Genomic DNA, 27,485 nt, shown 5'->3' with positions numbered 1-27,485 from the left:
AATACAGTTGTTTTTCTAATGTACTTTGCTTTGGTGGGTTAAAATGACAGATGGTAATTGGCAATTCATATGAGTAGGAGTAGGCCATTCAGCCCTTGAGCCTATTCCGCCATTCAATAAGATCATGGCTGATCTGTATCTTAACTCCATCTACCCACCTTGGTTCCATAACTCTAATACCCTTGCCTAACAAAAAAAACTATCGGTCTCAGTTTTGACATTTTCAATTGACCTAGCCTCAGCAGCCTTTTGAGGAGTGAGTTCCAGATTTCCACTACCCTTTGTGTGAAGACGTGCTTTCTGACAGCATTCCTGAATGGTCCAGCTCTAATTTTAAGGTTATGCTCCCTTGTTCTGGACTTTCCCACCAGAGGAAATAGTTTCTTGCTACCCTATCAAATCTTATATGAATATAGGAACAGTGATGGATAGGTGAAGACCCTCTGTCCATCCAGCTTGTCCCAATATATATCACAATATATATACATTTTCCACTCCACCCAAAACCATGTGATCTCCTGGGAGAGGTGAAAATCCAGTTTAAAAACCCAGGCCAATTTTTTTTGGGGGTGGGGAGGGGGGGTTGGTTATAGAGATAGTGGATGCATTGGTTGTCGTTTTCCAAAATTCCATAGATTCTAGAACAGTTCCCGCAGATTGAAAGGTAGCAAATGTACCCCACTATTTAAGAAAGGAGGGAGTGAGAAAATGGGGAACTGCAGACCAGTTAGCCTGACATCAGTAGTAGGGAAAATGCTAGAATCTATTATTAAGGACATGGTAACTGGGCACTTACAAAATACTAATAGGATTGGGCAGAGTCAACACGGATTTATGAAAGGGAAATCATGTTTGACAAATCTGTTCGCTTTTTGAGGTTGTAACTAGCAGAATAGATGAGGGGGAACCAGTGGATGTGGTGTATTTGGATTTTCAAAAGGCATTCGATAAGGTACCACACAAGAGGTTATTAAACAAAATTAGGGCTCATGGGATTGGGGGTAATATACTAGCATGGATTGAGGATTGGTTAACGGACAGAAAACAGAGTAGGAATAAATGGGTCATTTTCGGGTTGGCAAGGATCAGTGCTTGGACCTCGGCTATTCACAATCTACATCAATGATTTGGATGAAGGGACTAAATATAATCTATCCAAGTTTGCTGATGATACAAAGCTGGGTGGGAATGCAAGTTGTGAGGAGGATGCAAAGAAGCTTCAAGGGGATATAGACAGGCTAATTGAGTGGGCAAGAACATGGCAAATGGAATATAATGTGGAGAAATGTGAAGTTATGCACTTTGGTAGGAAAAATAGAAAAGCAGTGGATTTTTTAAATGGTGAGAGATTGGGAAATGTTGGTGTTCAGAGTGACGATGTCTTTGTACATGAATCACTAAAAGTTAACATGCAGGTACAGCAAGCAATTAGGAAAGCAAATAGTATGTTGGCCTTTATTACAAGAAGATTTGAGTATAAGAGTAAAGATGACGTACTGCAATTATATAGGGCCCTAGTGAGACCACACCTGGAGTATTGTGTACAATTTTGGTCTCTTTACCTAAGGAAGAATATACTTGCCATAGAAGAAGTGTAACAAAGGTTCTCCAGACTGGTTCCTGGGATGGGGGGGATAGTCCTATGAGGAGAGATTGAGTAGACTAGGCCTATATTCTCTCGAGTTTAGAAGAATATGAGATGATCTCATTGAAACATACAAAATTCTTACAGGGCTTGACAGGGTAGATGCAGGGAGGGCTGGGGAGTTCAGAACTAGAGGTAACAGTCTCAGAAAGGGATCGGCCATTTAGGACTGATGAGAAATTTCTTCACTCAGAGGGTGGTGAATCTTTGGAATTCTCTACCCCAGAGGGCTGTGAAGGCTCAGTCGTCGAGTATATTCAAGACAGAGATCGTTAGATTTTTGAATATTAAGGGAATCAAAGGATATGGGGAATAGTGCAGGAAAGTTTTTTTTATTCGTTTATGGGATGTGGGCGTCGCTGGTAAGACCAGCATTTATTACCCATCCCTAATTGCCCTTGAGAAGGTGGTGGTGTGCTGCCTTCTTGAACTGCTGCAATCTGTGTGGTGAAGGTACTCCCACTACTGTTAGGGAGGGAGTTCCAGGATTTTGACCCAGCGACGATGAAGGAACGGCGATATACTTCTGTCAGGATGGTGTGTGACTTGGAGGGGAACTTGCAGGTGGTGGTGTTCCCATGCACCTGCTGCCCTTGTCCTTCTAGGTGGAAGAGGTCGCGGGTTTGGGAGGTACTGCCGAAGAAGCCTTGGCGAGTTGCTACCGTGCATCTTGTAGATGGTGCACACTGCAGCTGGTGGTGGAGGGAGTGAATGTTTAAGGTGGTGGATGGGGTGCCAATCAAGCGGGCTACTTTGTCCTGGATGGTGTCGAGCCTCTTGACTGTTGGAGCTGCACTCATCCAGGTAAGTGGAGAGTATTCCATCACACTCCTTACTTGTGCCTTGTGGAGATGGTGGAAAGGCTTTGGGGAGTCAGGAGGTGAGACACTCGCCGCAGAATACCTAGCCTCTGACCTGCTCTTGTTGCCACAGTATTTATGTGGCTGGTCCAGTTAAGTTTCTGGTCAATGGTGACCCCCAGTATGTTGATGGTGGGGGATTCGGCGATGGAAATACCGTTGAATGTCAAGGAGAGGTGGTTGGAACACTGCAGTCATCAGCGAACATCCCCATTTCTGACTTTATGTTGGAAGGCCTAGGACACTGCCCTGAGGAACTCCTGCAGCGATGGCCTGGGGCTGTGATGATTGACCTTCAACCACCACAACCATCTTCCTTTGTGCTAGATATGACTCCAGCCAATGGAGCGTTTCCCCGCCAATTCCCATTGACTTCAGTTTTACTGGGGATCCTTGATGCTACACTTGGTCAAATGCTGCCTTGATGTCAAGGGCAGTCACTCCCACCTCACCTCTGGAATTCAGCTCCTTTGTCCATGTTTGGACCAAGGCTGTGATGTCGGGAGCCGAGTGGTCTTGGCGGAACCCAAACTGGGCATCAGTGACCAGGTTATTAGTGAGTAAGTGCCGCTTGATAGCACTGTCGATGACACCTTCCATCACTTTGCTGATGATTGAGAGTAGACTGATGGGGTGGTAATTGGCCGGGTTGGATTTGTCTTGCTTTTTGTGGACAGGACATACCTGGGCAGTTTTCCACATTGTCGGATAGATGCCAGTGTTGTAGCTGTACTGGAACAGCCTGGCTAGAGGCGCGGCTAGTTCTGGAGCACAAGTCTTCAGCGCGGTTGTCGGGGCCCATAACCTTTGCTGTATCCAGTGCGCTCAGCCATTTCTTGGTATCACGTGGAGTGAATCAAATTGGCTGAAGACTGGCTTCTGTGATGGTGGGGACCTCGGGAGTAGGCCGATATGGATCATCCACTCAGCACTTCTGGCTGAAGATGGTTGCAAACGCTTCAGCCTTGTCTTTTCCATTCACATGATGGGCTCCACCATCATTGAGGATGGGGATATGCAAGGAGCCTCCTCCTCCCGTTAGTTGTTTAATGGTCCACCACCATTCACAATTGGATGTGGCAGGACTGCAGAGCTTTGATCTGATCCGCTGATTGTGGGATCGCTTAGCCCTGTCTATAGCATGCTGCTTCTGATTTTTAGCATACATGTAGTCTTGTGTTGCAGCTTCCCCAGGTTGGCACCTCATTTTTAGGTGCTCCTGGCATGCTCTTCTACACTCCTTATTGAACCAGGGTTGGTTCCCTGGCTTGATGGTACTGGTAGAGTGAGGGATATGCCGGGCCATGAGGTTACAGATTGTGGTGGAATACATTTCTGCTGCTGCTGATGGCCCACAGCGCCTCATGGATGCCCAGTTTTGAGCTGCTAGATCTGTTCTGAATCTATACCATTTAGCACGGTGGTAGTGCCACACAACACAATGGAGGGTGTCCTCCGTGTAAAGACGGGACTTCGTCTCCACAATGACTGTGCGGTGACCACCGCACAAATAGAAACATAGAAGATAGGAGTAGGCCATTTGGCCCCTCGAGCCTGCTCCGCCATTCAATGAGATCATGGCTGATCACCCAAATTCAGTACCCTGCCCCTGCCTTCTCCCCATATCCCTTGATCCCTTTAGCCTTAAGAAATATATCTAACTCCTTGAATATATTTAATGAATTGGCCTCAACTGCCTTCTGTGGTAGAGAATTCCACAGGTTCACCACACTCTGGGTGAAGAAATTCTTCCTCATCTCTGTCCTAAATGGCTTACCCCTTATCTTTAGACTGTGAACACTGGTTCTGGACTCCCCCGCCATCGGGAACATCCTTCCTGCATCTAGTCTGTCTAGTCCTGTTAGAATTTTATAAGTTTCAATGAGATCCCCTCTCATTCTTCTAAACTCCAGCGAGTATAAGCCCAATCTCTCCTCATACGTAATTCCTGCCATCCCAGGTATCAGTCTGGTGAATCTTCGCTGCACTACCTCCATAGCAAGAACATCCTTCCTCAGATAAGGTGACCAAAACTGCACACAATACTCAAGGTGTGGTCTCACCAAGGCCCTGTACAACTGCAGCAAGACATCCTTGTTCCTGTACTCGAATCCTCTCGCTACGAAGGCCAACATACCATTTGCCTTCTTAACCGCCTGCTGCACCTGCATGCTTACCTTCAGCGACTGGTGCACAAGGACACCCAGGTCTTGTTGCAATTCCCCTTCTCCCAATCTATTGCCGTTCAGATAATAATCTGTCTTACTGTTTTTGCCACCAAAGTGGATAACCTCACATTTATCCACATTGGGCAGATGCAGTATAATCACCCAACCTGTCCAAATCATACTGGAGTTTCTCTGCATCCTCCTCACAACACACACGCCCACCCAGCTTTGTGTCGTCTGCAAACTTGGCGATATTACATCTAGTTCCCTCATCTAGATCATTAATATATATTGTGACTAGCTGGGGTCCTAGCACCAATCCCTGCGGTACCCCACTAGTCACTGCCTGCCACTCGGAAAAAGACCCGTTTATTCCAACTCTTTGCTTCCTGTCTGCCAGCCAGTTCTCTATCCAAGTCAGTACCTTGCCCCCAAACCCATGTGCTTTAACTTTACACGCTAATCTCTTATGTGGGACCTTATCGAAAGCCTTCTGAAAGTCCAAATACACCACATCCACTGGTTCTCCCTTATCTATTCTACCAGTTGCATCCTCAAAAAATTCCAGTAGATTAGTCAAGCACGATTTACCTTTTTTAAATCCATGTTGACTTTGTCCGATCCTGTCACTGTTTTCCAAGTGCTCTGCTATTACATCTTTTATAATGGACTCTAGCATTTTCCCCACTACCAATGTCAGGCTTACCGGTCTATAATGCCCCGTTTTCTGTGTACCACCTTTTTTGAATATGGGGTAACATTAGCTACCCTCCAATCCATGGGAACTGTTCCAGAATCTATAGAATTTTGGAAGATGACCAGCAATGCATCTACTATTTCTAGTGCTACTTCCTTAAGTACCCTAGGATGTAGATTATCAGGCCCTGGGGATTTATCGGCCTTCAATCCCGTCAATTTCCTTAACACCATTTCCCTACAAATACTGATTTCATTCAGTTCCTCCCTCTCATTAGACTCTGTTCCCCGACATCTCTGGGAGGTTATTTGTGTCCTCCTTTGTGAAGGCAGAATCAAAGTATGTATTTAATTGGTCTGCCATTTCTTTGTTCCCCATTATAAATTCCCCTGATTCTGACTGCACGGGACCTAAGCTTGACTTCACCAATCTTTTTCTCTTCACATATCTATAGTGTCATGAACAGATGCATCAGCGACAGGTAGATTGGTGAGGATGAGGTCAAGTAGGTTTTTCCCTCGTGTTGGTGTTCTCGCCACCTGTCATAGGCCCACACTGACAGTTATGTCCTTCAGGACTTGGCCAGCTCGGTCAGTAATGGTGCTACCGAGCCACTCTTGGTAATGGACATTGAAGTCCCCCACCCAGAGCACATTCTGTGCCCTTTCTACTCTCAGTGCTTCTTCCAAGTGGTGTTCAACATGGAGGAGTACTGATTCATCAGCTGAGAGAGGGCGTTAGGTGGTAATCAGCAGGAGGTTTCCTTGCCCATGCTTGACCTGAAGCCATGGGACTTCATGGGGTCCGGAGTCAATGTTGAGGACTCCCAGGGCCACTCCTTCCCGACTGTATACCACTGTGCCGCCACCCCTGGTGGGTCTGTCCTGCCGGTGGGACAGGACATACCCAGCGATGGTGATGGAGGAGTTTGGGACATTGGCTGAAAGGTATGATTCTGTGAGTATGACTATGTCAGGCTGTTGCTTGACTAGTCTGTGGGACAGGTCTCCCAATTTTGGCACAAGTCCCCAGATATTGGCGAGGAGGACTTTGTAGGGTCGACTGGGCTGGGTGTGTTGTTGCCGTGTCCCTAGCTGATGCCGAGGTCGATGCCGGGTGGGCCGTCCGGTTTCATTCTTTTTATTGTGTTTTGTAGCAGTTTGTTACAACTGAGTGGCTTTCTGGGCCATTTCAGCGGGCAGTTAAGAGTCAACCACATTGCTGTGGGTCTGGAGTCACATATAGGCCAGACCAGGTAAGGACGGCAGATTTCCTTTCCTAAAGGACATTAGTGCACCAGATGGGTTTTTACGACAATCCGATAGTTTCATGGCTACCATTACTGATACTAGTAATTATTCCAGATATATTTAATTAACTGAATTTAAATTCCCCAGCTGCCGTGGTGGATCATTAGTCCAGGCCTCTGGATTACTAGCCCAGTGACATTACCACTACGCTACTGTTCCCTTGAAAGTGGAGATGAGGTGGAAGATCAACCATGATCTTATTGAATGGTGGAGGTTGCTCGAAGGGCCAAATGGCCTACTCCTGCTCCTATTTCTTACGTTCCACAATTGTCTATGATCATCTTTTCCATTAACCTTTTAGCTGGAACTCATTCTTAATGTGGAAGCAAGTCATCCTCGGTTCCGAGGGACTGCCTAAGAAGAAGAAGGCACCAGTAACCATTGATACAATTTAGAAACCATAATTCATAGACTTTTATGTTTGCGTTAATGGCAATTCATTAAGAAACAAATTTAGCCTGGTGTGTTGCCAGGGCTACTTGGGCACCGTCAATAAGTGCAGCTGCACAGCTCGAACTTCTTGTGTGGGCTCCATTCCAAATGGGTAGCCTGACATTGGTGATGGGAAGTGGTCAGTTTATTGCAGGATTTATAAGTTATCTGAATTAAAATGCTACCATTTTGCATTGAATGGCAGTTTCATCTTAAATGTCAACAATGTTTTTATTTTTTAAACTAGGTTTTTTGCGCAATGTAGTTTCGGGAGAACACTACCGTTTTGTTAGCATGTGGATGGCTAGAACCTCCTACCTGGCAGCCTTCGTCATCATGGTTATATTTGTAAGTATGTTAGTAAACCATAAACCTGTCTCTCATTCCTGCGGCTGGCTTCCAGATGACATGGGCAAAAAAATCTTGAAAACTTCCCTGTTATCTCCTAGATGTATAGCATATACTGAGCAACTTAATGCACACTTCATGTAAAAAGCTGCAGGTGGTAGTGGATGGCATCTATTTGTATTACTCAAAAGGCTGTCTGAAGATCACCGGGAATTTCTCCCCAGTATGGAATATTTATAGCTTTTTCTTGCTGCTTCCACAGGGGAAAAAATGGGTAATGGCTTTGTATTGCCATATGAAGCGGAGTGAAAGTTCGAATTGCTCTGCTCCTCTCTACATGGGAGTGAAAAACTAGAAGAGACTTTCTGATCAATTTTAATAGCCCATTTACCTTTTATAAGGTGGTGTCCAACAGCAAGAATGGTATCTGAGACAATTCTATCGCCAACCTGGCGTTGGTGCTGTCACAGGCAAAGATAAGCCACTTTTAATGTTGCTGGACTGTTATGTAGCCTCCTCTGACATCAGAGAGGTTTTAGCCAAATGTCGAAATTGTAAGTGCAGCATAAGCAAGATGGATTCAGTAGAAGGGGAACAATATTAAATACGGAGCTGGTTCTGTCAAAATCTGTTCCATAATGTAACTGGGATGTTGGATGGGCACTCTTGATTTTTGTAATAACGTTCAGGAGAGGTTTTGTGGTAAACCACTGTTATTGTATCCTACTGTTATCGTTATTGCATATTGTTACCTCTGGTTGGCGCTGTGTACCAATGCATGCCTCAGCTGGCTCCGCCCGCATGACCAGGTATAAAGGTGGGTGTTTCGGCAACCCACTTCCTTCTTGGAACCAGTTGGCCACGAGAGGCATGCTCTGTTCTTTAGTTAATAAAAACCTCTTCATTACTTTCCTAATTCATCGCCTTTTATGGAGTAATTGATAAGCGTATCAATTTTTTTAACTAAAAGTAAAATGTCGACACCTGAACAGCAACAACAGCAGGCGTTGCTGCGAGCCCTCAGACCAGCATGCCTGGACCTCGACCCTCAAGCAGCGGGTTCATCGACCAATTTCGAACACTGGCTGAGCTGCTTTGCATCCTTCCTAGAAGCCTCCGCCGTGACATCGGAGGAGAACAAACTAAAAGTTTTGACCGCCCAGGTGAGCCCTCAAGTATATACACTCATCCGGGACGTTACTACGTACACGGCGGCCCTCGAACTACTAAAAGGGCAATACACGCGCCCAGTGAACACGATTTACGCCAGACACCTCTTGGGATCCCGCAGGCAGCAACCGGGGGAATCGGTAGAGGCATTTTTACAGGCGTTACAGACACTCTGCAGGGACTGCGACTGTAAGGAGGTAATGGCTGCGGGGCACGCGGAGGGACTTACCTGTGATGCCTTCGTTAGGGGCCTCCAGTCCGACTACTCCCGGCAGAGACTGCTCGAAAGCAAGGAGCTCGACCTGAAGACGGCCGTAGCCCTTGCGCTCTCGTTAGATGCGGCCCACCGAAACCTCGAAGCATACTCACGTAACGGTGCCGCGCCATGGCCATCGTGACCTTGGGACATGGGACCGCCGCCCCCGGTACCAACTGCTGCAGCGATGTCCCGAAATCAACCGGGACCGCCGCCCCCGGTACCAACTGCAGCGATGCCCCGTAACCAGGCCCAAAAATGCTATTTCTGTGGCCAGTTAAAACACCCTAGAGCGCGCTGCCCGGCTAAGACCGCTACCTGCTCGGGCTGCGGGAAGAAAGGCCATTACGCCAATGCCTGCAGGGGGAAACCCGCGAACGCCAGCAGCGCCGCGTGCGAACCGTGGGGGCAGCCATCTTATCCGCCATTTTGTGCACCTCCGGCCACGTGGGGACCTGAATCATGGCCGCCGCCATTTTGTCCGCCGCACTCAACCGCCATTTTGTCTCCGGACTCGACCACCGTCTCGTCGGACGACCATATCGACTCACTAAGCCATACACTGGCCTCCGTTACGCTGGATCAAGCCCTGCCTCATCATCTGTCCAGGTCCATGATGGACATCACGGTAAACGGCCGCGCCACCACTTGCCTATTTGACAGCGGGAGCACAGAGTTTTATTCACCCCGACACGGTACGTAGCCACTCCCTCACGGTCCTGCCAACGCGCCATTGGATTTCTATGGCGTCTAAGTCCCATTCAATGGACGTCGGCGGCTACTGTGTGGTGACCCTTTCGGTTAGGGGCACAGAATATAAAAATTTTAAACTTCTTGTCCTGCCCCGTCTTTGCGCTGCCGTGCTGCTAGGGTTGGATTTTCAGTGCCACCTTAAAAGTGTCACATTAGCATACGGTGGACCCCTCCCCCCACTCTCAGTCTGCAACCAACACCTTTTAAATCGCCCGCCGCACACCACTTGCAGCCTTTCCACACTCAAAGTCCCCCCCCCCCCCCCCTCCCTTGTTCGCTAACCTCACCCGCGACTGTAAACCCATCGCTACCAAGAGCAGGCGGTACAGCGCCGGGGACAGAGCTTTTATTAGCTCTGAGGTGGAGCGGCTCCTGAAGGAGGGCATTATCGAAGGGAGCACCAGCCCCTGGCGAGCCCAGGTTGTAGTCGTTAAAACCACCGATAAACGCCGCCTGGTCATTGACTACAGCCAAACCATAAACCGGTACACTCAGCTGGACGCATACCCCCTTCCTCGCATATCTGATATGGTCAATCAGATTGCGCAATACAGAGTATTCTCCACCATTGACCTTAAGTCAGCATACCACCAACTCCCCATCCGCCATGAGGACCGCCAGTATACTGCCTTCGAGGCGAACGGCCGCCTCTACCACTTCCTTAGGGTTCCCTTCGGCGTCACCAACGGGGTTTCGGTCTTCGAAAGGGAGATGGACCGGATGGTTAACCAGAACACGCTGCAGGCCACCTTTCCCTACCTGGATAACGTCACCATCTGCGGCCACGACCAGCAGGACCATGACGTTAATCTAGAAGAATTCCTCCGTACGGCCCAGCGGCTGAACCTAACGTACAATAAGGAGAAATGTATGTTTCACACCAAACGCCTTGCCATTCTCGGCTACGTAGTGGAGAACGGAGTCATCGGGCCCGACCCCGACAGAATGCGCCCCCTTATGGAGCTCTCCCTCCCCCACTGCCAAAAAGCACTGAAGAGATGCCTGGGGTTTTTCTCTTGCTATGCTCAGTGGGTGCCCCACTATGCGGACAAAGCCAGACCCCTCATCAAATCCACCTCCTTCCCCCTGACACCAGAGGCGTGTGCAGCCTTCACTCTTATCAAGAGCGATATTGCGAAGGCCACAATGCACGCAGTGGATGAGTCCATCCCCTTCCAAGTGGAGAGCGATGCATCCGACTTCGCCCTAGCTGCGACCCTTAACCAGGCGGGGAGACCCGTGGCCTTTTTCTCAAGGACCCTCCAGGGCCCCGAGATTCGACACTCCTCTGTCGAAAAGGAGGCCCAGGCTATTGTGGAAGCGGTGCGTCACTGGAGGCATTACCTGGCCGGAAAACGGTTTACCCTTCTCACTGACCAGCGTTCAGTTGCTTTTATGTTCAATAATAAGCAGAGGGGCAAAATCAAGAACGACAAGATCTTGAGGTGGAGAATTGAACTCTCCACCTACAATTATGATATCTTGTACCGGCCCGGGAAACTCGATGAGCCCCCAGATGCCCTATCACGTGGTACATGCGCCAACGCGCAGGTTAATAGACTGCAGTCCCTCCACAATGACCTCTGTCACCCGGGGGTCACCAGGTTCTTCCATTTCATCAAATCCCGTAACCTGCCCTACTCCATCGAGGAGGTCAGGACCATGACCAGGAACTGCCAAGTCTGTGCCGAGTGCAAACCGCATTTTTATAGGCCAGACAGAGCAAGCCTGATCAAGGCCACTCGCCCCTTCGAGCGCCTGAGCGTCGATTTTAAAGGGCCCCTCCCCTCCTCTGACCGCAACGTGTACTTCTTCAACATAATTGATGAGTACTCCCGTTTCCTGTTCGCCATCCCTTGCCCAGACATGACCAGTACCACGGTCATCAAATGTCTGAATGACCTCTTCGCCCTGTTCGGGTTCCCTAGCTATATACGCAGCGACAGGGGCTCATCTTTCATGAGCGACGAACTTCGTCAGTACCTGCTCGCGAGAGGTATTGCTACGAGCAGGACCACCAGCTACAACCCCCGGGGGAACGGCCAGGTGGAAAGAGAGAACGCGACAGTTTGGAAGGCCGTCCTCTTAGCCTTAAAATCTAAGGGCCTTCCGACCTCTCGCTGGCAGGAGGTCCTCCCTGCGGCGCTCCACTCCATCCGGTCACTGCTTTGTACTGCCACTAATGCCACCCCTCATGAGCAAATGTTCGTTTTCCCCAGGAAGTCCACATCGGGAACCTCGCTACCGACATGGCTGACTTCTCCTGGGCCCGTCCTACTGCGGAGGCACGTGAGGACCCATAAAACGGACCCCCTGGTCGAGAGGGTGAACCTCCTACACGCCAACCCCCAGTATGCCTACGTGGTGTACCCAGATGGGCGGGAGGACACGGCCTCAATACGAGACCTCGCACCCTCGGGTGCCCCTGAATTACCACCGTTATCCCCCACCACTTCTCCCAACCCAACCCCTGTAGACGGCATGCCGGAGCCCCAGGACTCTTCGTTGACCACCCAGACACCAGATTCGACGTTGGATACTGCACCACCGCCGCCGCCACCACGACGATCAGGACGTCATACAAGGCCTCCTGATAGACTTACCTACACGAACTTGTAGTACACTTCACCCCGCCGGACTAAATTTTAAACAAGGGGTGAATGTGGTAAACCACTGTTATTGTATCCTACTGTTATCGTTATTGCATATTGTTACCTCTGGTTGGCGCTGTGTACCAATGCATGCCTCAGCTGGCTCCGCCCACATGACCAGGTATAAAGGTGGGTGTTTCGGTAACCCACTTCCTCCTTGGAACCAGTTAGCCACGAGAGGCATGCTCTGTTCTTTAGTTAATAAAAACCTCTTCATTACTTTCCTAATTCATCGCCTTTTATGGAGTAATTGATAAGCCTTCCAATTGATCCAGGGACCATTCCGATGTATCAGTACCGGTTTCAGCCCACATTTTCTTAATTGTTGTGACAAAACCTTAGACCGAAAGGTAATACGTTAAGTAATCCAAAATGCCACTGCATTTTCTCGCCTGTACTAAGGGCAGATCCCCATCACCCCTGTCCTTGCCAAGCTCCACTGGCATCCCATGCCCCATAGAATTCACTTAAGATTCTTGGGTGATGGGTGAACGGCACCTGGTGCGAGTTAGGATACGGGCAGCAGAGTTTTGGATGAGATTAAGTTTATGGAGGGTGGGAGATGGGAAGCCAGCCAGGAGTGCATTTCAGTAGTCAAGTCTAGAGGTAACAAAGGCATGGATGAGGCAGGGCCAGAGTCGGGTGATGTTACGGAGATGGAAGTAGTCATTATATCCCATTTTCTGAACCACTCTCAGTATCTCTGCCTTGTCATCTCCCTCCCTACTTTCAAAAACCTCCTTATGATGCTCCTTTTTTCCCCTTCCTCCCTTTGTTCATTTCTGTTCAGTGTCCTCACTGCTGGCTGTTCTGTAAAATGCTCTGCAATGCATCTCTGTATGAACTGAATACTATATAAATGTACGTTGTAATGTTAGGAAATGTGTATATATATTAATATGGGCAAGATAGATTTCTTTTGAAGTAGATTGCTGTTCACATTAAGTTATTCCATTGCAGCCTTTTCAGTGCCTCTTACCTGAGAAATTGTCCTTTTAATTCTCTCTACGAGGGCATAGTTTCAGAATAAAGGGTCGCCTTTTTAGAACTGAGATGAGGAGGAATTACTTTTCTCAGTCGTAAATCTGTGGAATTCTCTTCCCCAGAGAGCCGTGGAAGCTGGGTCATTAAATACATTTAAGGTAGAGATAGACAGATTTTTGCAAGATAAGGGAGTGAAGGGTTATGGGAGCGGGCAGGGAAGTGGCTTTGAACCCAAGATCAGCCATGATCTTATTGAATGGCGGAGCGGGCTCAAGGGGCCAAGTGGCCTATTCCTGCTCCTATTTCTTATGTTCTCCACAAGTTCATGAAGGCCTGGGGCTAAAAATTTGTATCGGCGGTGACACAAGACGGGCGCTATCGGATTGGCTGCCCGTTATACGCAACGCCTGATATTCAGTTCCATTGCAGTCATATGACTGTTGAGAAGATGGTAATTCTGCTCCATCAGAAAGAACTACTGAGTCAGTTAATTTCTTTAAAAAATAACCTGTGCACATTAAAGTTATGAGGAAAGGTTAAGGACGTTGGGTGTGCTTTCTTTTAAAAAGAGACTTAGAGGTGATCAATTGGCTGTTTTCAATGGAATTGGCAAGATTTAATCCAGGCAAATTGTTCACTAGTGAAGGATTCAAATCCCCGGGGGCACAAGTTCAAAATTAATAATTAAAAATAAAAAGAGAAATCCAAGAACTTTTTCCACCCAAATGGTAATGGACTGGTGGACTAAAATACCAGGGAAGGCCATTAAAGTAAACCACGTAAGTATGTTTGAGGCAATTAGATGTAATTCTAAAAGGGGAAAGAATTTCGGGTTATAGGATCAAATTACAGGAAAAAATGGCTTGTTGACCTGTTTCTAAAGATCCTGGTTATGTAAATATATGGTTAGAAATTGGATTGATGGTTGTAGGACTAGTTATAGACTGCGATGGTCAAATGCTTCATAGTCCTATGCTTCTCGAGCTCTTCTCTACAGAGCCGGGATTGCATAGTGGAGATGTGAGGATGGATGAATATTTTGGATTTTGCATGATGGTGACTGGGGACATATTTATACAAAACATTCTCTCAGGAAATGAAATGAGTGCGGGGGGTTCATGACCAGATATATTGTACCAGGGCTATGGAAGGAGATTAAATTTGTGGGGGAGAATCCACAATAGAGTAGAGTGTACGTGAGCTGTGGAAATAGCAGACTTATGGGCCAAATGGCCATTTTCTTGTTCTATGATCTAAGTTATTGCTTTCCTCACCCAAACCTTACTAAGCTTGTTCAGTCCACTAACTGTGTAAGAGTACACATAGCATAACAGAATGTCTTTCAAACTAGGGTCTCCAACGAGAGGTTTATAAATTACAATGCAAGGTAAGGCATTGATTATTGATATGCCCTGGTGTAGAATGTGTTTTGTGATTCCTCCTCATGCCATCTGTTCAACTGTCTAACCTCTTTAATTGAGGGCTGGTCTGAATTACTGCCTATGCAGTGGTGTAGATTGCAACCATAGCACCTATCCTGTGTAAATGGCTGAGAATATCTAAATCTTTTGACATTGAATATGCAGGCACATACTTGTTAGCTGCTTGCAATTATATCAAATTGAAGCTTAGAAATAATTCACAAGTCAACTTTTCAATTAATCCCCATTTTTAGGAGAAGCTTTGACTGTTTGTTTGTTTTTCCTTCCTTTTCCCCAGACATTGTCTGTTTCTATGCTGTTACGTTACTCTCATCATCAGATCTTTGTCTTTATTGGTAAGTCTGTGTCTTAAGGTTTCTTCACTATAGTGAGCTTTGTATAAAGTGAACAGGAAGTGGTGCCTCTTTATTTAAAAATGTTAATTTGCTCAGTTCTTGCTGAAGTGCTTACATGGTATAAATATAAATTCACAAAACAAACCCTCATTTCCTCTTCCTTTATTCCCATTGGCTTCAAGTTAAGCTGCGGAATACTAACGCATGATTATTTATTGCCTGGTGAAATATTTCACTCTGTAATTCAAACGGGTTGACCAGTTTATGATAAAATAAGAAATATTTCCATTAAAATAATGGAGGAAGAAATATCATATGAATGCTGTTAAATGTTCATATGCTTCTATCCCTGTGTAATTTCAAGCTCTTTGTGTCCTTGTACGTTCATGTGTTACCCTGCATATTCTTGATTCAGAAAGCAACATTTCTATCTCCCATTTCATGCAGCCATCGGGAAGCTGTCGTTGCCCTCTGGGAAACAGTTTAATATGTGATTCCCTTACACCTATAACATTTATCACATTTTGACTCAAGGATGTTCCCTAGGTTTATTTTCATGCCGTTTCTGCATTTGTTCATCTTTTTTTTTCCTTTTTCCTTTTTCCTTCCATCCCCTCAAAAAAACAATACATATGCAAATCTTTAATGCTACAGACATTTGTTTCAACTGTTGTTTAAACTCTGTTACGATAGTCTGAACTGCACATGTACTGCATGTCCACTGTGTTCCTCAATAGATCGATGGGAGGTGCACTTGCAGTGTAGAAAGTTCTTTCGGCCTCCTCTCCATCCTCTGCAATCTAGTAGATCATTATAGAATGGCATTGTACACTTGGCCCAGTCAGGTGCTTACTTCTAACAGTAACTGGCAACTCTGGGACCAGTAGGTCATATCAGAAGTCTGTTTGAATGACTGCCATTATTATTTAATGCAGTGAACCCAGAGTAGTTCCTAGAAATGGGCTGATGCCCAAGGCAGGGATTTGTATTCAAGTGTTGACCCACTTTGATTCTTATTTGTTTAATGCTATAATATGTACGAAACATTGCTAAACACATGAAAGCAATTTTGCATATCAGAATCTTATCAGCCAGAGTGCTAATTTGATACTAAGCTACAAGCATAATAAATAAGCAGATACTTGAATATTATATTTACATACCTGTTCAACAGAGTCCAGGAAAAATATATTCCGCTAAAACGCAATAACAAACTCAACACTAATGAGACACCATGGATGAATAAAGACATAAGGGAAAAATTGAGGGTAAGGAAAGAGGCAGACACTAAGTACATGGACAGCAGAGGAGAGCATGACCAGGGAGAATACAAAGAGAATAGGAAAGAAGTCAAAAGAAAATTAGGAAGGCAAAAAGGAATTTTGAAATTAAATTATCAAGGAACATAAAACAAAATTGTAAAATATTCTGCAGGCACATAAATTAGAAAAAGGAAGTCGGGATGGAATAGGGCCACTAAGGGGTGGACAGGATAAAATCACAGGCAACGATAGCGAAATGGCAGAAATATTAAATAATTACTTTGCTTCAGTATTTACCAGGGAGGCAGATCAGGTGGACATGACATCGGAAGATAAGATTAGAAATGATATAACTGCATTTAAAATAAAGAGGAGAAATATTTAATAAACTAATCAACCTCAAAGAGGATAAAAACCATGTCCATACGAATTACATTTGCGCATTTTAAAAGAATCTAGGAGAGAAAAAGATGTAGTGCCTGAGGGCTGGCGGATAGCTAATGTAATACCTGTATTTAAGAAGAGATAGAACATGCCCAGGGAACTATAGACCAGTCAGCTTAACATTGGTGGTAGGAAAAAATATTGGAATCCCTACTAAAGGAGAAAATAGAAAAATATCTAGAAACCAAAAATGTAGTAATGAATAGTCAGTATGGATTTCAAAACTGAAAGTTTTGCTTGATGAACCTCAATGAATTCTTTGAAGAGGAAACAGAGAGTAAATAAGGGCAATGCAGTGGATGTAATTTATCTAGATTTCCAAAAGGCCTTCGATAAGGTACCCCATTATAGACTAATGAATAATGTCAGAGCAGGCAGAGTCGGGACAAGTAGCTGAATGGATAGTTAGCTGGCTTCAAGACAGAAAGCAGAGAGTAGGGGTAAAGGGTAGCTATTCAGATTGGCAGAGGGTGGAAAGTGGGGTCCCACAAAGATCAGTGCTGGAACCAATGTTGTTCACAATTTATATTAACGATTTAGACTTTGGAATCAAAAACACAATTACTAAATTTGTGGATGACACCAAATTGGACGACAGGCAACACTAAGGAGGACTGCAACCAATTACAAGAAGACATAAACTTGCAGAATAGGCATATAATTGGCAAATGAATTTCAACATAGCTATGTGTGAGGTATTCCATTTTAGTAAGAAAAATAAGAAGGTCACATATTACTTGGAAAATAATCTAAATGGGGTAGATGAGCAAAGGGATCTCTGAGTACAAATACACATCACTAAAAGTAGCAATGCAGGGTAATATGGCCATTAAAAAAAAAAAACAAGCAATATGGTTTATTTCTCGAGGGATAGAATTGAAAAGTAGGGAAGTTATGCTTAACTTGTATCGAACTTTGGTTAGACCACACTTGCAGTACTGTGTACAATTCTGGTCGCCATATTATAAAAAGGATATAGAGGCACTGGAGAGGGTGGAAAAAAGATTTACAAGGATGATACCAGAAATGCGATGGTACACCTATCTGGAAAGGATGAACAGGCTGGGTCTCTTCTCTCTTGAAAAGAGAAGGCTGAGGGGTGACTTAATGGTCTTTAAAATTATGAAAGGTTTTAATAGAGTAGACACAGTGTTTTCACTTGTGGGGAAAAGCAAAACTAGAGGACATCAATATAAGGTAGTCACCAAGAAATCAAATAGGAAATTTAGAAGAAACTTCTTTACCCAGAGAGTGGTGAGAATGTGGAACTCGCTACCACAGGGAGTGATTGCGGTGAATAGTATAGATGCATTTAAGGGGAAGCGCTAAGCGTATGAGGTAGAAGGGAATGGAGGGTTATGCTGATAGATGAGGAAAGACGGGATGCGGCTTGAGTGGAGCATTTACGCTGGCATGGACTGGTTGGGCCGAATGGCCTGTTTTTGTGTTGTATATTCTATGTAATACCTGACAACCCATATTATTTATAGATGTTATTGTGGCTTTCCCACATGTTTAAATGCTACATGCTTTGCTTACCTGTAGGGTATAATGGTTATAATAAAGTAGGAATAGGCAAAGTAATAATGTAAAGTATTTTTCCCCACCTCAACGTTATATTTTTATCACAGAATATACACCATAGTTCCCAAAATTGCAGGCGTGCTGTACCAGACCAAATTGGAAACAAAATGACAAGCATTGTAAAAGGAGCAGTAAAGTCTAATATAAAATCTGAAGGATGAGCATGGTGTATTTTCAATTAACGGACTTTTTTCTTTCAGTTGATTTGTTGCAGATGCTGGAGATGAACATGACAATTGCATTTCCTGCAGCTCCTTTACTTACTGTGATACTAGCACTAGTTGGTAAGAATGTTTTGTGTTCAGTAGAGTTTTTGTTGACGTTCCTGTCTTTTTCATGAATATGGAAAGCTGCACGTTTAATAGCAAGCAATACCTGAGGTATGGGAACAAGTTTCCATTGGTGACATTTGATTCATCCTCACCTGAAAGAAAGACCAGTTAACATTTTGAATGTGAGCTCTTCTCATGAAGGGTCCCACAAAATAATTTATTGTCTCACCTTCAGATGTTGGCTAACCTCCTTGCGCATTTCAAGCATTCCCTGTTTTTATTTAAAATTGTCAGCATACCTGGGTAAAATGGTACATTGTGTGGTCTTCAGAAACATGGGAAGCAGTTTGACTGGTGCAGCACCACAGTGCACTGTGTGGCTGGTACAAGCCAGTTTATCCCCCGCACCCGCCATCGATATGGTCGGGTAAGTAATTGGTATCTTGCACAGCTGAAAAGAAAATTGAAAATGCTTGAAATCTGAAATAAAAACAAAATGCTGGAAATACAAAGCAGGTATCTGAAAATGAAAGACCGATTAACATTTTGTTTGGAACCCAGTTCACAGTAGGAGCCACACAGAGAATGAGAGTTAGCGGTTGAAACCCCAAGCTGCTGTTGTGTCTCCAGTTGACTGCAAAGTAGCACTGGGATTTGGCCACCAGTCTACCCCTCATCTTAACACTGTGGCAGAAAATATAATGAACTACTGCATTGGAAATAATGAATCCTAGTGCAAATTGATATGTATCTATTTAGTATAATAAAAGCTACCTATCCTGTCAGTTATGTACCACATTCGAATTGGTTCAAATCTCATATTCATAAAACAGCAACAAATCAGAGCTCAGTAGATAGAGAGCCTACCTTTAAGGAACTACTAAGCATGCATGCAAGCAACAAATCAAGGAAGAGAAAATGCTTTCAGTAATTGTCTGCATTCAGTCCGAAGATCACAGAGCTAGTGTAATTACTGTGAACATACACTTTTCTATGACTTTTCTCTATTTGGATGACAGCTATTGTATGTGGAGCATGTATCAAAGTAGACATTCGAATTGGAGTAAAGAGCTCTAAACCTAATGCATCTCTTGCCTGGTCAATCCTCCAGAAAAGGAGCACTGATGGGTACTTTAACCACAGAGGCTCATTCTGTCTCAATTGGCCACAAGGCATTAACTGAAACTTCAGCTCTGATTGATGCAGATGCAAGGGTACATCTTTTTCTCCAGCCACATGTGCTTTAACATAGAAACATAGAAGATAGGAGCAGGAGTAGGCCATTCGGCCCCTCGAGCCTGTTCCACCGTTTAATGAGATCATGGCTGATCATCCAAATTCAGTACCCTGCCCCTGCTTGATCCCTTTAGCCTTAAGAAATATAGCTAACTCCTTCTTGAATATATTTAATGAATTGGCCTCAACTGCCTTCTATGTTAGAGAATTCCACAGGTTCACCACTCTGGGTGAAGAAATTCCTCCTCATCTCAGTCTTAAATGGCTTACCCCTTATCCTTAGACTGTGACTCCTGGTTCTGGACTCCCCCACCATTGGGAACATCCTTCCTGCATCTAGTCTGTCTAGTCCTGATAGAATTTTATAAGTTTCAATGAGATCCCCTCATTCTTCTAAACTCTAGAGAATATAAGCCTAATCGACCCACTCTCTCTTCATACGTCATTCCTGCCATCCCAGGTATCAGTCTGGTGAATCTTCGCTGCACTCCCTCCATGGCAAGAACATCCTTCCTCAGATAAGGCGAACCAAAACTGCACACAATACTCAAGGTGTGGTTTCACCAAGGCCCTGTATAACTGCAGCAAGACATCCTTGCTCCTGTACTCGAATCCTCTTGCTATGAAGGCCAACATACCATTTGCCGCCTTAACCGCCTGCTGCACCTGCATGCTTACCTTCAGCGACTGGTGCACAAGGACACCCAGGTCTTGTTGCAATTCCCCTTCTCCCAATCTATTGCCGTTCAGATAATAATCTGTCTTACTGTTTTTGCCACCAAAGTGGATAACCTCACATTTATCCACATTGGGCAGATGCAGTATAATCACCCAACCTGTCCAAATCATACTGGAGTTTCTCTGCATCCTCCTCACAACACACACGCCCACCCAGCTTTGTGTCGTCTGCAAACTTGGAGATATTACATCTAGTTCCCTCGTCTAGATCATTAATATATATTGTGAATAGCTGGGGTCCAAGCACCAATCCCTGCGGTACCCCACTAGTCACTGCCTGCCACTCTGAAAAAGACCCGTTTATTCCAACTCTTTGCTTCCTGTCTGCCAACCAGTTATCTATCCAAGTCAGTACCTTACCCCCAATCCCATGTGCTTTAACTTTGCACGCCAATCTCTTATGCGGGACCTTATCGAAAGCCTTCTGAAAGTCCAAATACAATACATCCACTGGTTCTCCCTTATCTATTCTACCAGTTACATCCTCAAAAAATTCCAGTAGATTAGTTAAGCATGATTTACCTTTTGTAAATCCATGTTGACTTTGTCCGATCCTGTCACTGTTTTCCAAGTGCTCTGCTATAACATCTTTTATAATGGACTCTAGCATTTTCCCCACTACCGATGTCAGGCTTACAAAGGTCTATAATTCCCTGTTTTCTCTCGACCACCTTTTTTAATTAGTGGGGTTACATTAGCTATCCTCCAATCCATGGGAACTGTTCCAGAGTCTCTAGAATTTTGGAAGATGACCAGCAATGCATCTGCTATTTCTAGGGCCACTTCCTTAAGTACCCTAGGATGTAGATTATCAGGCCCTGGGGATTTATCGGCCTTCAATGCCGTCAATTTCCCGAACACCATTTCCCTACAAATACTGATTTCATTCAATTCCTCCCTCTCATTTGACCCTATAAGTTTCAATTGACCCCAGCTCATGCAGATAGAAAGTTTGGACTTCAGTGATTGAGGTCTTCATGGAATCTGCAGCTCACATTGGGGTTCTGGTACTATTGTGATCATATTACCACTGACTGCAGTGCAGTATTACCTCAGTCATCAGCTTCAGGTGGCACCCTTCCAGGGTCTTGGGGCCCTTCTTTGAGCTTGGTTTTTGGGGGTAATTTGGCTGTTGAATAATTTAAGTGAGCCAGATTCCCTCCTGTCAGAAGTACATACTGTTGGCATCTGCAAAACATCCTATGTAATTTTTTTATCTTGTAGCCTTTGGCAAGAGCTAGGAAGCCAGTCATCTCTTGCTGAGTTTGTGAATTTTAGAAAAGAAAGAGAACTTGCTTTTAAATAGTACTTTATCAAAGCATTTCACATCTAATGAATTACTTCTGAAATACAGTCACTGTAATGTGGCAAACGTATAAGCTTGTGTGTTTTCATCCCTTACAGTATATATTTAAAAGATGAGTGTTTGAGCACAAGGCCATTGTGTAGCCTTATCCTGGATTATTCTTTTAAGGTTTACTAGCTTAATCCTTCTCAAAACTCCCAGATGTCTCCGTGCAAAATATGCCCAAATATTTAAGGAGATAAACCCCAACTACTAAAGAATATGCCCCTGTTTTGCATACAAAAACACCAGAGCTGCTTTTTAAATGATTTCTACATTTCATTGTCAACAAGGGGAAGGAGTTCTCCTCATTTAAAGTTACCTTTTATTTTCCATTCTTCCTCAGTTTGAATTTATTTTTTTGGTCGCTCATTATCTCTCCATGATTTCCAAGTACAGTTGTGTTTCTTCCTCACTGTTTGCTGTCCCATCCATTATCTTAGTCTAGTGTCACCAGTGGGTTTTTTTGGGTAATGTTCTCCCTTCTCCCACTGAAGGCACTGATTTAAGCTGGGATACCTTTTCACAGGTGCTGGTTCCTGCCTAATACCACACCCTCTTAGACAATTACTGGTCACTTGCATAATAATTATACTAAATGGCAAACTGTTTTATTACCACCTGCTAATGTGGTGTCGCTTTGCGATGCTCTAAAGTGGGAGAAAGTTTCATTTCTTTTGTGGAAAGGTATAGTATTTGGCAAAAAAAAATCAGTCCTATGAAAAATAAACCAGCTTAAATCCACGTTATATTTGGGAAATGAATACACGGTTTGGTAGAAATGAATTTTCTGCGCTGGTCACCCTGCAGCCAGCCAACTGTCCTATAGGTCAAGGGAACAGAAAGCATCCATTTTAAAAACTGTATGCACCCTGAGTTCTAGATTCCTTTTGAGTTAGGATGGAAGTTATGGGGGGTATTTCTATTTCAGATCATTTATTCCTGGCCATGATCTTGCTGATTTTGCTTACTGTTTACGTTAAATCTTCAATTACAATTTTTGCAAGTAACATCTTGGAATTGTGGAGTTTTGCAGAGGTGTGATTCTTGTCTTTCTTTTATTAATATTTAATGTAAACCATTTTAAATGAGCAGGCTTGGCTGATTTACCTTTTCTCTGATCTCTCTTTGTTGTATTTTCTTCCTCCAGGGATGGAAGCCATAATGTCTGAATTCTTCAACGACACAACTACAGCATTTTACATTATTCTAATCGTTTGGCTTGCAGACCAGTACGATGCAATTTGCTGTCACACTAACACTAGCAAACGGCATTGGCTCAGGTGGGTTTTAACCAAGATCAAGGCCTGGACTTCTCATGATTTCAAAAATGTTATCTTTCCTTTTTATTTTTGTTGTATTTGTTTTTATCCCTTGCGTTTTGCTTGCTTGGCCCCTCTCCTTATTGGAGAGGAGGCGAGAGAAATGGAGAAAATTTCATGGCAACTTGGTGCAAAGTTTCGTATCCCCCAGTAGCACAGTTGAGGTCATGAGCTCCCAGTTTTGAGATTGAGAGCTTTTACAACAGAGTGACGGCATGAGTTCAGCACATTAACGGGGTAATTTTCGAACTTCTCTGTTGTGGTCCTCCCATTGACCCCATTATAATTTCCAAAAAACAGTGTCCGCTACCCAAAGGAAAACAAGAAATCTGATGACCTGGCAGGGCTCTAGAGTTCAGAAACCCCAGTAAGAAGATCTATGCATCAAAGCACTGGAATGCCATGGGTTCCAGCATTTCAAGTTCCACTCTCAGCGAACTACATAGAAGCAGAAGAAAAGACAGGCTATGGGAAGAGAACAGGGCAGTGGGATTCATTTTGGATTGTTCTAGCAAAGAGCCAGCACAGACATAATCGACCAAATGACCTTCTGTGCTTTACACTTCTATGGTCCTGGTGTGTCTTAATATGAAGTTAGTACATCCTTTAATGCTGTTTTTGCCATCCTGATCTAAATTAGGAACCTTCTAAATTCCTCTAACAGTTTTGCTTCCCTTTTCTTCCTGAAGGCACTGTCCTTACTTGGGGTATGGTTCCAGCAAACTGGCTGTCCTCCATACCCTGCTCATTATTCATGTGTGAGTTTGACAGGCTGCTTAATTGTGGTGAACATCACTAATTAACCCCATCCTTTCTTCACCCAACACCCATACAGGAGAGGTCTCTGGATAGTGTTGAGGAACAGGGATCGTGGCTGATTTCACCCTCCTTAGCCAAAAGGCAGTGTAATTGTAACACCCCCCAACCCCACCCTAGCTGAGGTCAGCTCACTCAGTCCAGACCATGTCACCAACCTTTTTAACTCTGAGAAGTGATGCATCTCTTCCGGGGTCCTAGATATTAAATCTATTTGTTGTTTAGGTGATTGATCAGATGGACCGCTATACAAAGCAGTATTTCAGAGCTGTAAAAACTGTTTACGTAAGATATTTTATTTGATTTATCTAAAATCGCTACCATTTCGTATGTTCTGTTGGAGTTTGTTGTGTCTCAATGTATTTGTTCTGAAAGGCCAATGATGTCCTTCAACCAAACTTTTAAGAATGAACATTGTGTTTTTTTTGCAGATTCTTTTACCTGTATCACTTTGCCTTTTATGCGTATCATTACCGCTTCAATGGGCAGTACAGCAGTTTGGCTTTGGTGACGTCGTGGCTCTTTATACAGGTATATTCTTGGAGTTCTTTATTTTTCTTCCAAATTTCTCCCCTTCTCTCCTGAAGGCATTGACTCTTGCTGGGGTACAGTTCTAGGTTCCAAGTAGTCATTCTTCACTTGTGAGCCTGGTGAGGGGAATTGGACCATGTAAATGTAGAAAGCATCACTGCTAAATCTGATATAAACACCACACCAACCCCAGCAGGAATCACTGGATAGTGAACAGAAGTGGCTGAAACCCACCCCCACCATCCGAACCCTAGATCGCTGAGGCCAGTTGTAGTGTTCCTACTGTTGCTCCATCTGAGATTGACTAATTCAGCACAGACTGCTGGAACCTGGAGCTGCAACTGCAAGGTGCTGAGCTGCCATTGTAACTTCTGGACCAGACGGTGCCTTCACTTTTTTACAGGAATATCCATTGATTTAGTCATAATACAACACTGTTCATGTAGTTTATATATTGAGGGCAGTTATGTGGGCCTATTTCACACTTGGTGAGGCACTTTAGTCATCCAACCAGTGGTTGAGGAGATTCTTTTGTTGCAGGACCATGGGGATTTGGGGCAGTGGATTGCAGATTGGATGGTTGTCAACTTCCTTCATCCCCTTGAGATTGGGTCAGCCTGCTCTCAGGCACTGGCAGTTTGTGTGACACTTCTTCCTTCTGCTTTATGCCCCCTTCCTCACTTTTTAAATAAAGATGATGATTGAGGAAAAACTGAAGACTTAAAATAAATTAAAACAGAAAATGCTGGAAATACACAGATGGCATCTGAAAAGAGGAAAGACAGTTCTAGGTGCCAAGTAGTCATTCTTCACTTGGATGTGAACTGTTTGTCAGAACTGGATAAGTGAGACCTATTATAGGTCAAAAGAGATGGGAGATCAACAGGTAGAGTCAGCTGTACTGAGTCTTGTCACAAATAGGCAGTTAATGGCCTTTCAAAAGAAACCCCAAACATCATGTGCAGTGCTCCATACAGGAGCCTAAACCGCTGATAAAATTCAGCCTCTGAGGACAAGCAAGGCTAACGGTCAGTCAAGAGCAGGGTTACAATCTCAGACCCACAGAGCTCACTCTCCCAGCTTTTGCATTGTGTTGTATTTGTTCCCAAGTTCTGTTGTATGTATATTATTTAAAGAGATGCCTGGTGTAAAATGTGAGTTGTCTTCAACATTGGCCCTACTCATTAATTGGGTGCTGTTTTTTTCCCAGCATTCGATGATCTACTTCTTCCATCACTATGAGCTGCCTGCCATCCTTCAGCAAATTCGCATTCAGGAGATGTTGCTGCAGAACCAACAGGCTGGGCAGGCCAACCAGACAACACTCCAGGACAACCTCAACAACAACACTGCAGCAGATAGCGTGCAGCAGAACCCCACAGACCCAGACAACCCTCTAGCAGCTGCTTCAGGTGCAGCCCAGCTGAGTGGCGCTCCCAGCCTAGCGGACAGCATTCAGCCTGTTCGCATGCAGAATGCAAACTCTGAGGTGACCCCATTAAGTGGTGATCTTAACTGGGTGGCAGAGACTGCAGCTATCATATCAGAAGGCATTGCAGCTCCAGAACGGAATACGTCTGCAGAGGGCTCCAGCAACATGATTGAGGCATTAAACAATGGTGGCTCAAATACCCAGGATCTTTTAAATGATTCTGGTGCCATTGAGCCTATCCAACCAGGTGCAGGTTCTGAAGAAAACATAAAAGCAGTGTCTTCTTCACACACTGGTAGTCTTCAAACAGAAGCAGACCTCAACACATTAAATTATCGTGCAACTGAGAACCAAGAGGGCGTTCTCACTAAAACTGACCACCAGGATATGCCCCCCACACAAGATAATGAGACCTACGTGCATCCATCTCTGCATGGTAGTGACGCTAGCTTTGACCAATCAGAAATGGACCATGGAAGCCAATCTAGTGTCTCAAAAAGCTCAGTAACAGAGACAAGCGGTCACAGCATTTCAAGAACCTCGTGACTTTTTTTCTGTTCTATCTGGCAATTTGTTATTGGAAGACCCTTTTACAAAGTTCACAGAAAGTGTACCGTAGAGAGTGTGTGGGGGAATCACTATTACATCAAGTGGTTTCATTTGTAAAACCAAAATATCCCAGTGCTTTCGGTTGGTTCCAGAAAACGGAGTATGGTGGGCAGGAAGCAGCATGTTGTTCAGTGAGCATTAATGGTAGGAGCGCGATTGGAACAATAACTCCTCCATTCAGTCACCGTATCCATAATCTTCAGCACAGCCGTGTGTTACCGTGACATTTGTGCTACTAAGAAACACTGTCGGTCTGTAAAGTGAGAGGAAACCTCCAAAAAAAGAGAACAACCGAACCCACAGCTGGGTACCCTAAAAAAAAAGGCAAGTGTCTGAATAGCAGTAGAAGATGGCGTGTTCCTTTGAACTCGCAGCATACATGCAAGTTGATTCCACAGTGCAATAAGTTGATGTGTATTGATTCTATTCGTTACCTGAAAGACTCTTAAGTCTTGTTTCTTGAACTGGTGCCTACATACAGAAGAGATTTTAAAGGTAGTAGTGTCAGAAATTCCCTATAGCTTCTAATAAACTTTGAACCTAACTAATTTGGATCTGATTCCGATTGATTTTTCTGTTGGCAATATTGTATTTAAATGTAATGTAAGAGTTTCTGTCTTTGTATATATTAAAATAAATGAGATCTGAATGTGCTTGTGAATTACTTTAAAATGTATGAGCCACATGTAGTAAATTACATCACTAAATGAAAAATGTTCTGTGGCTTTAGCAAAGCACTACAAAAATTCTTTTTTTGTGTATTGGTGGATTTTTGGCATCATTGAGGTAAGGGACGCCCAGTGTCTGCATCAAGCATCCTCAAATCAGGCGCTGCTTGGGATC

The 27,485-nt window shown here is 44.4% G+C and overlaps 1 protein-coding gene across 2 annotated transcripts in view; it reads left to right on the top strand.

The window, feature by feature from the left end:
* Positions 1 to 27,295, top strand: part of tmem259 (transmembrane protein 259) — an 83,720-nt gene extending 56,425 nt beyond the window's left edge. For both annotated transcript variants that reach the window (XM_086004823.1, XM_086004822.1), the window contains exons 6-11: positions 7,360 to 7,460; positions 14,994 to 15,051; positions 18,542 to 18,625; positions 23,083 to 23,215; positions 24,502 to 24,601; positions 25,812 to 27,295. In XM_086004823.1, coding sequence (XP_085860949.1) covers positions 7,360 to 7,460; positions 14,994 to 15,051; positions 18,542 to 18,625; positions 23,083 to 23,215; positions 24,502 to 24,601; positions 25,812 to 26,579 — 1,244 coding nt within the window. In that variant the 3' untranslated portion in view covers positions 26,580 to 27,295. The remainder of the gene's footprint in view (positions 1 to 7,359; positions 7,461 to 14,993; positions 15,052 to 18,541; positions 18,626 to 23,082; positions 23,216 to 24,501; positions 24,602 to 25,811) is intronic.
* Positions 27,296 to 27,485: the final 190 nt, after the last annotated feature.

Source organism: Somniosus microcephalus, chromosome 13 (assembly GCF_052327205.1).
Source record: "Somniosus microcephalus isolate GS21.2 chromosome 13, FLI_Smic_1.0, whole genome shotgun sequence".
NCBI classification, from domain to species: domain Eukaryota; kingdom Metazoa; phylum Chordata; class Chondrichthyes; order Squaliformes; family Somniosidae; genus Somniosus; species Somniosus microcephalus.
The sequence above is the reverse complement of the archived record's forward strand: the minus strand, read 5'-3'. Positions and strand labels throughout refer to the sequence as shown.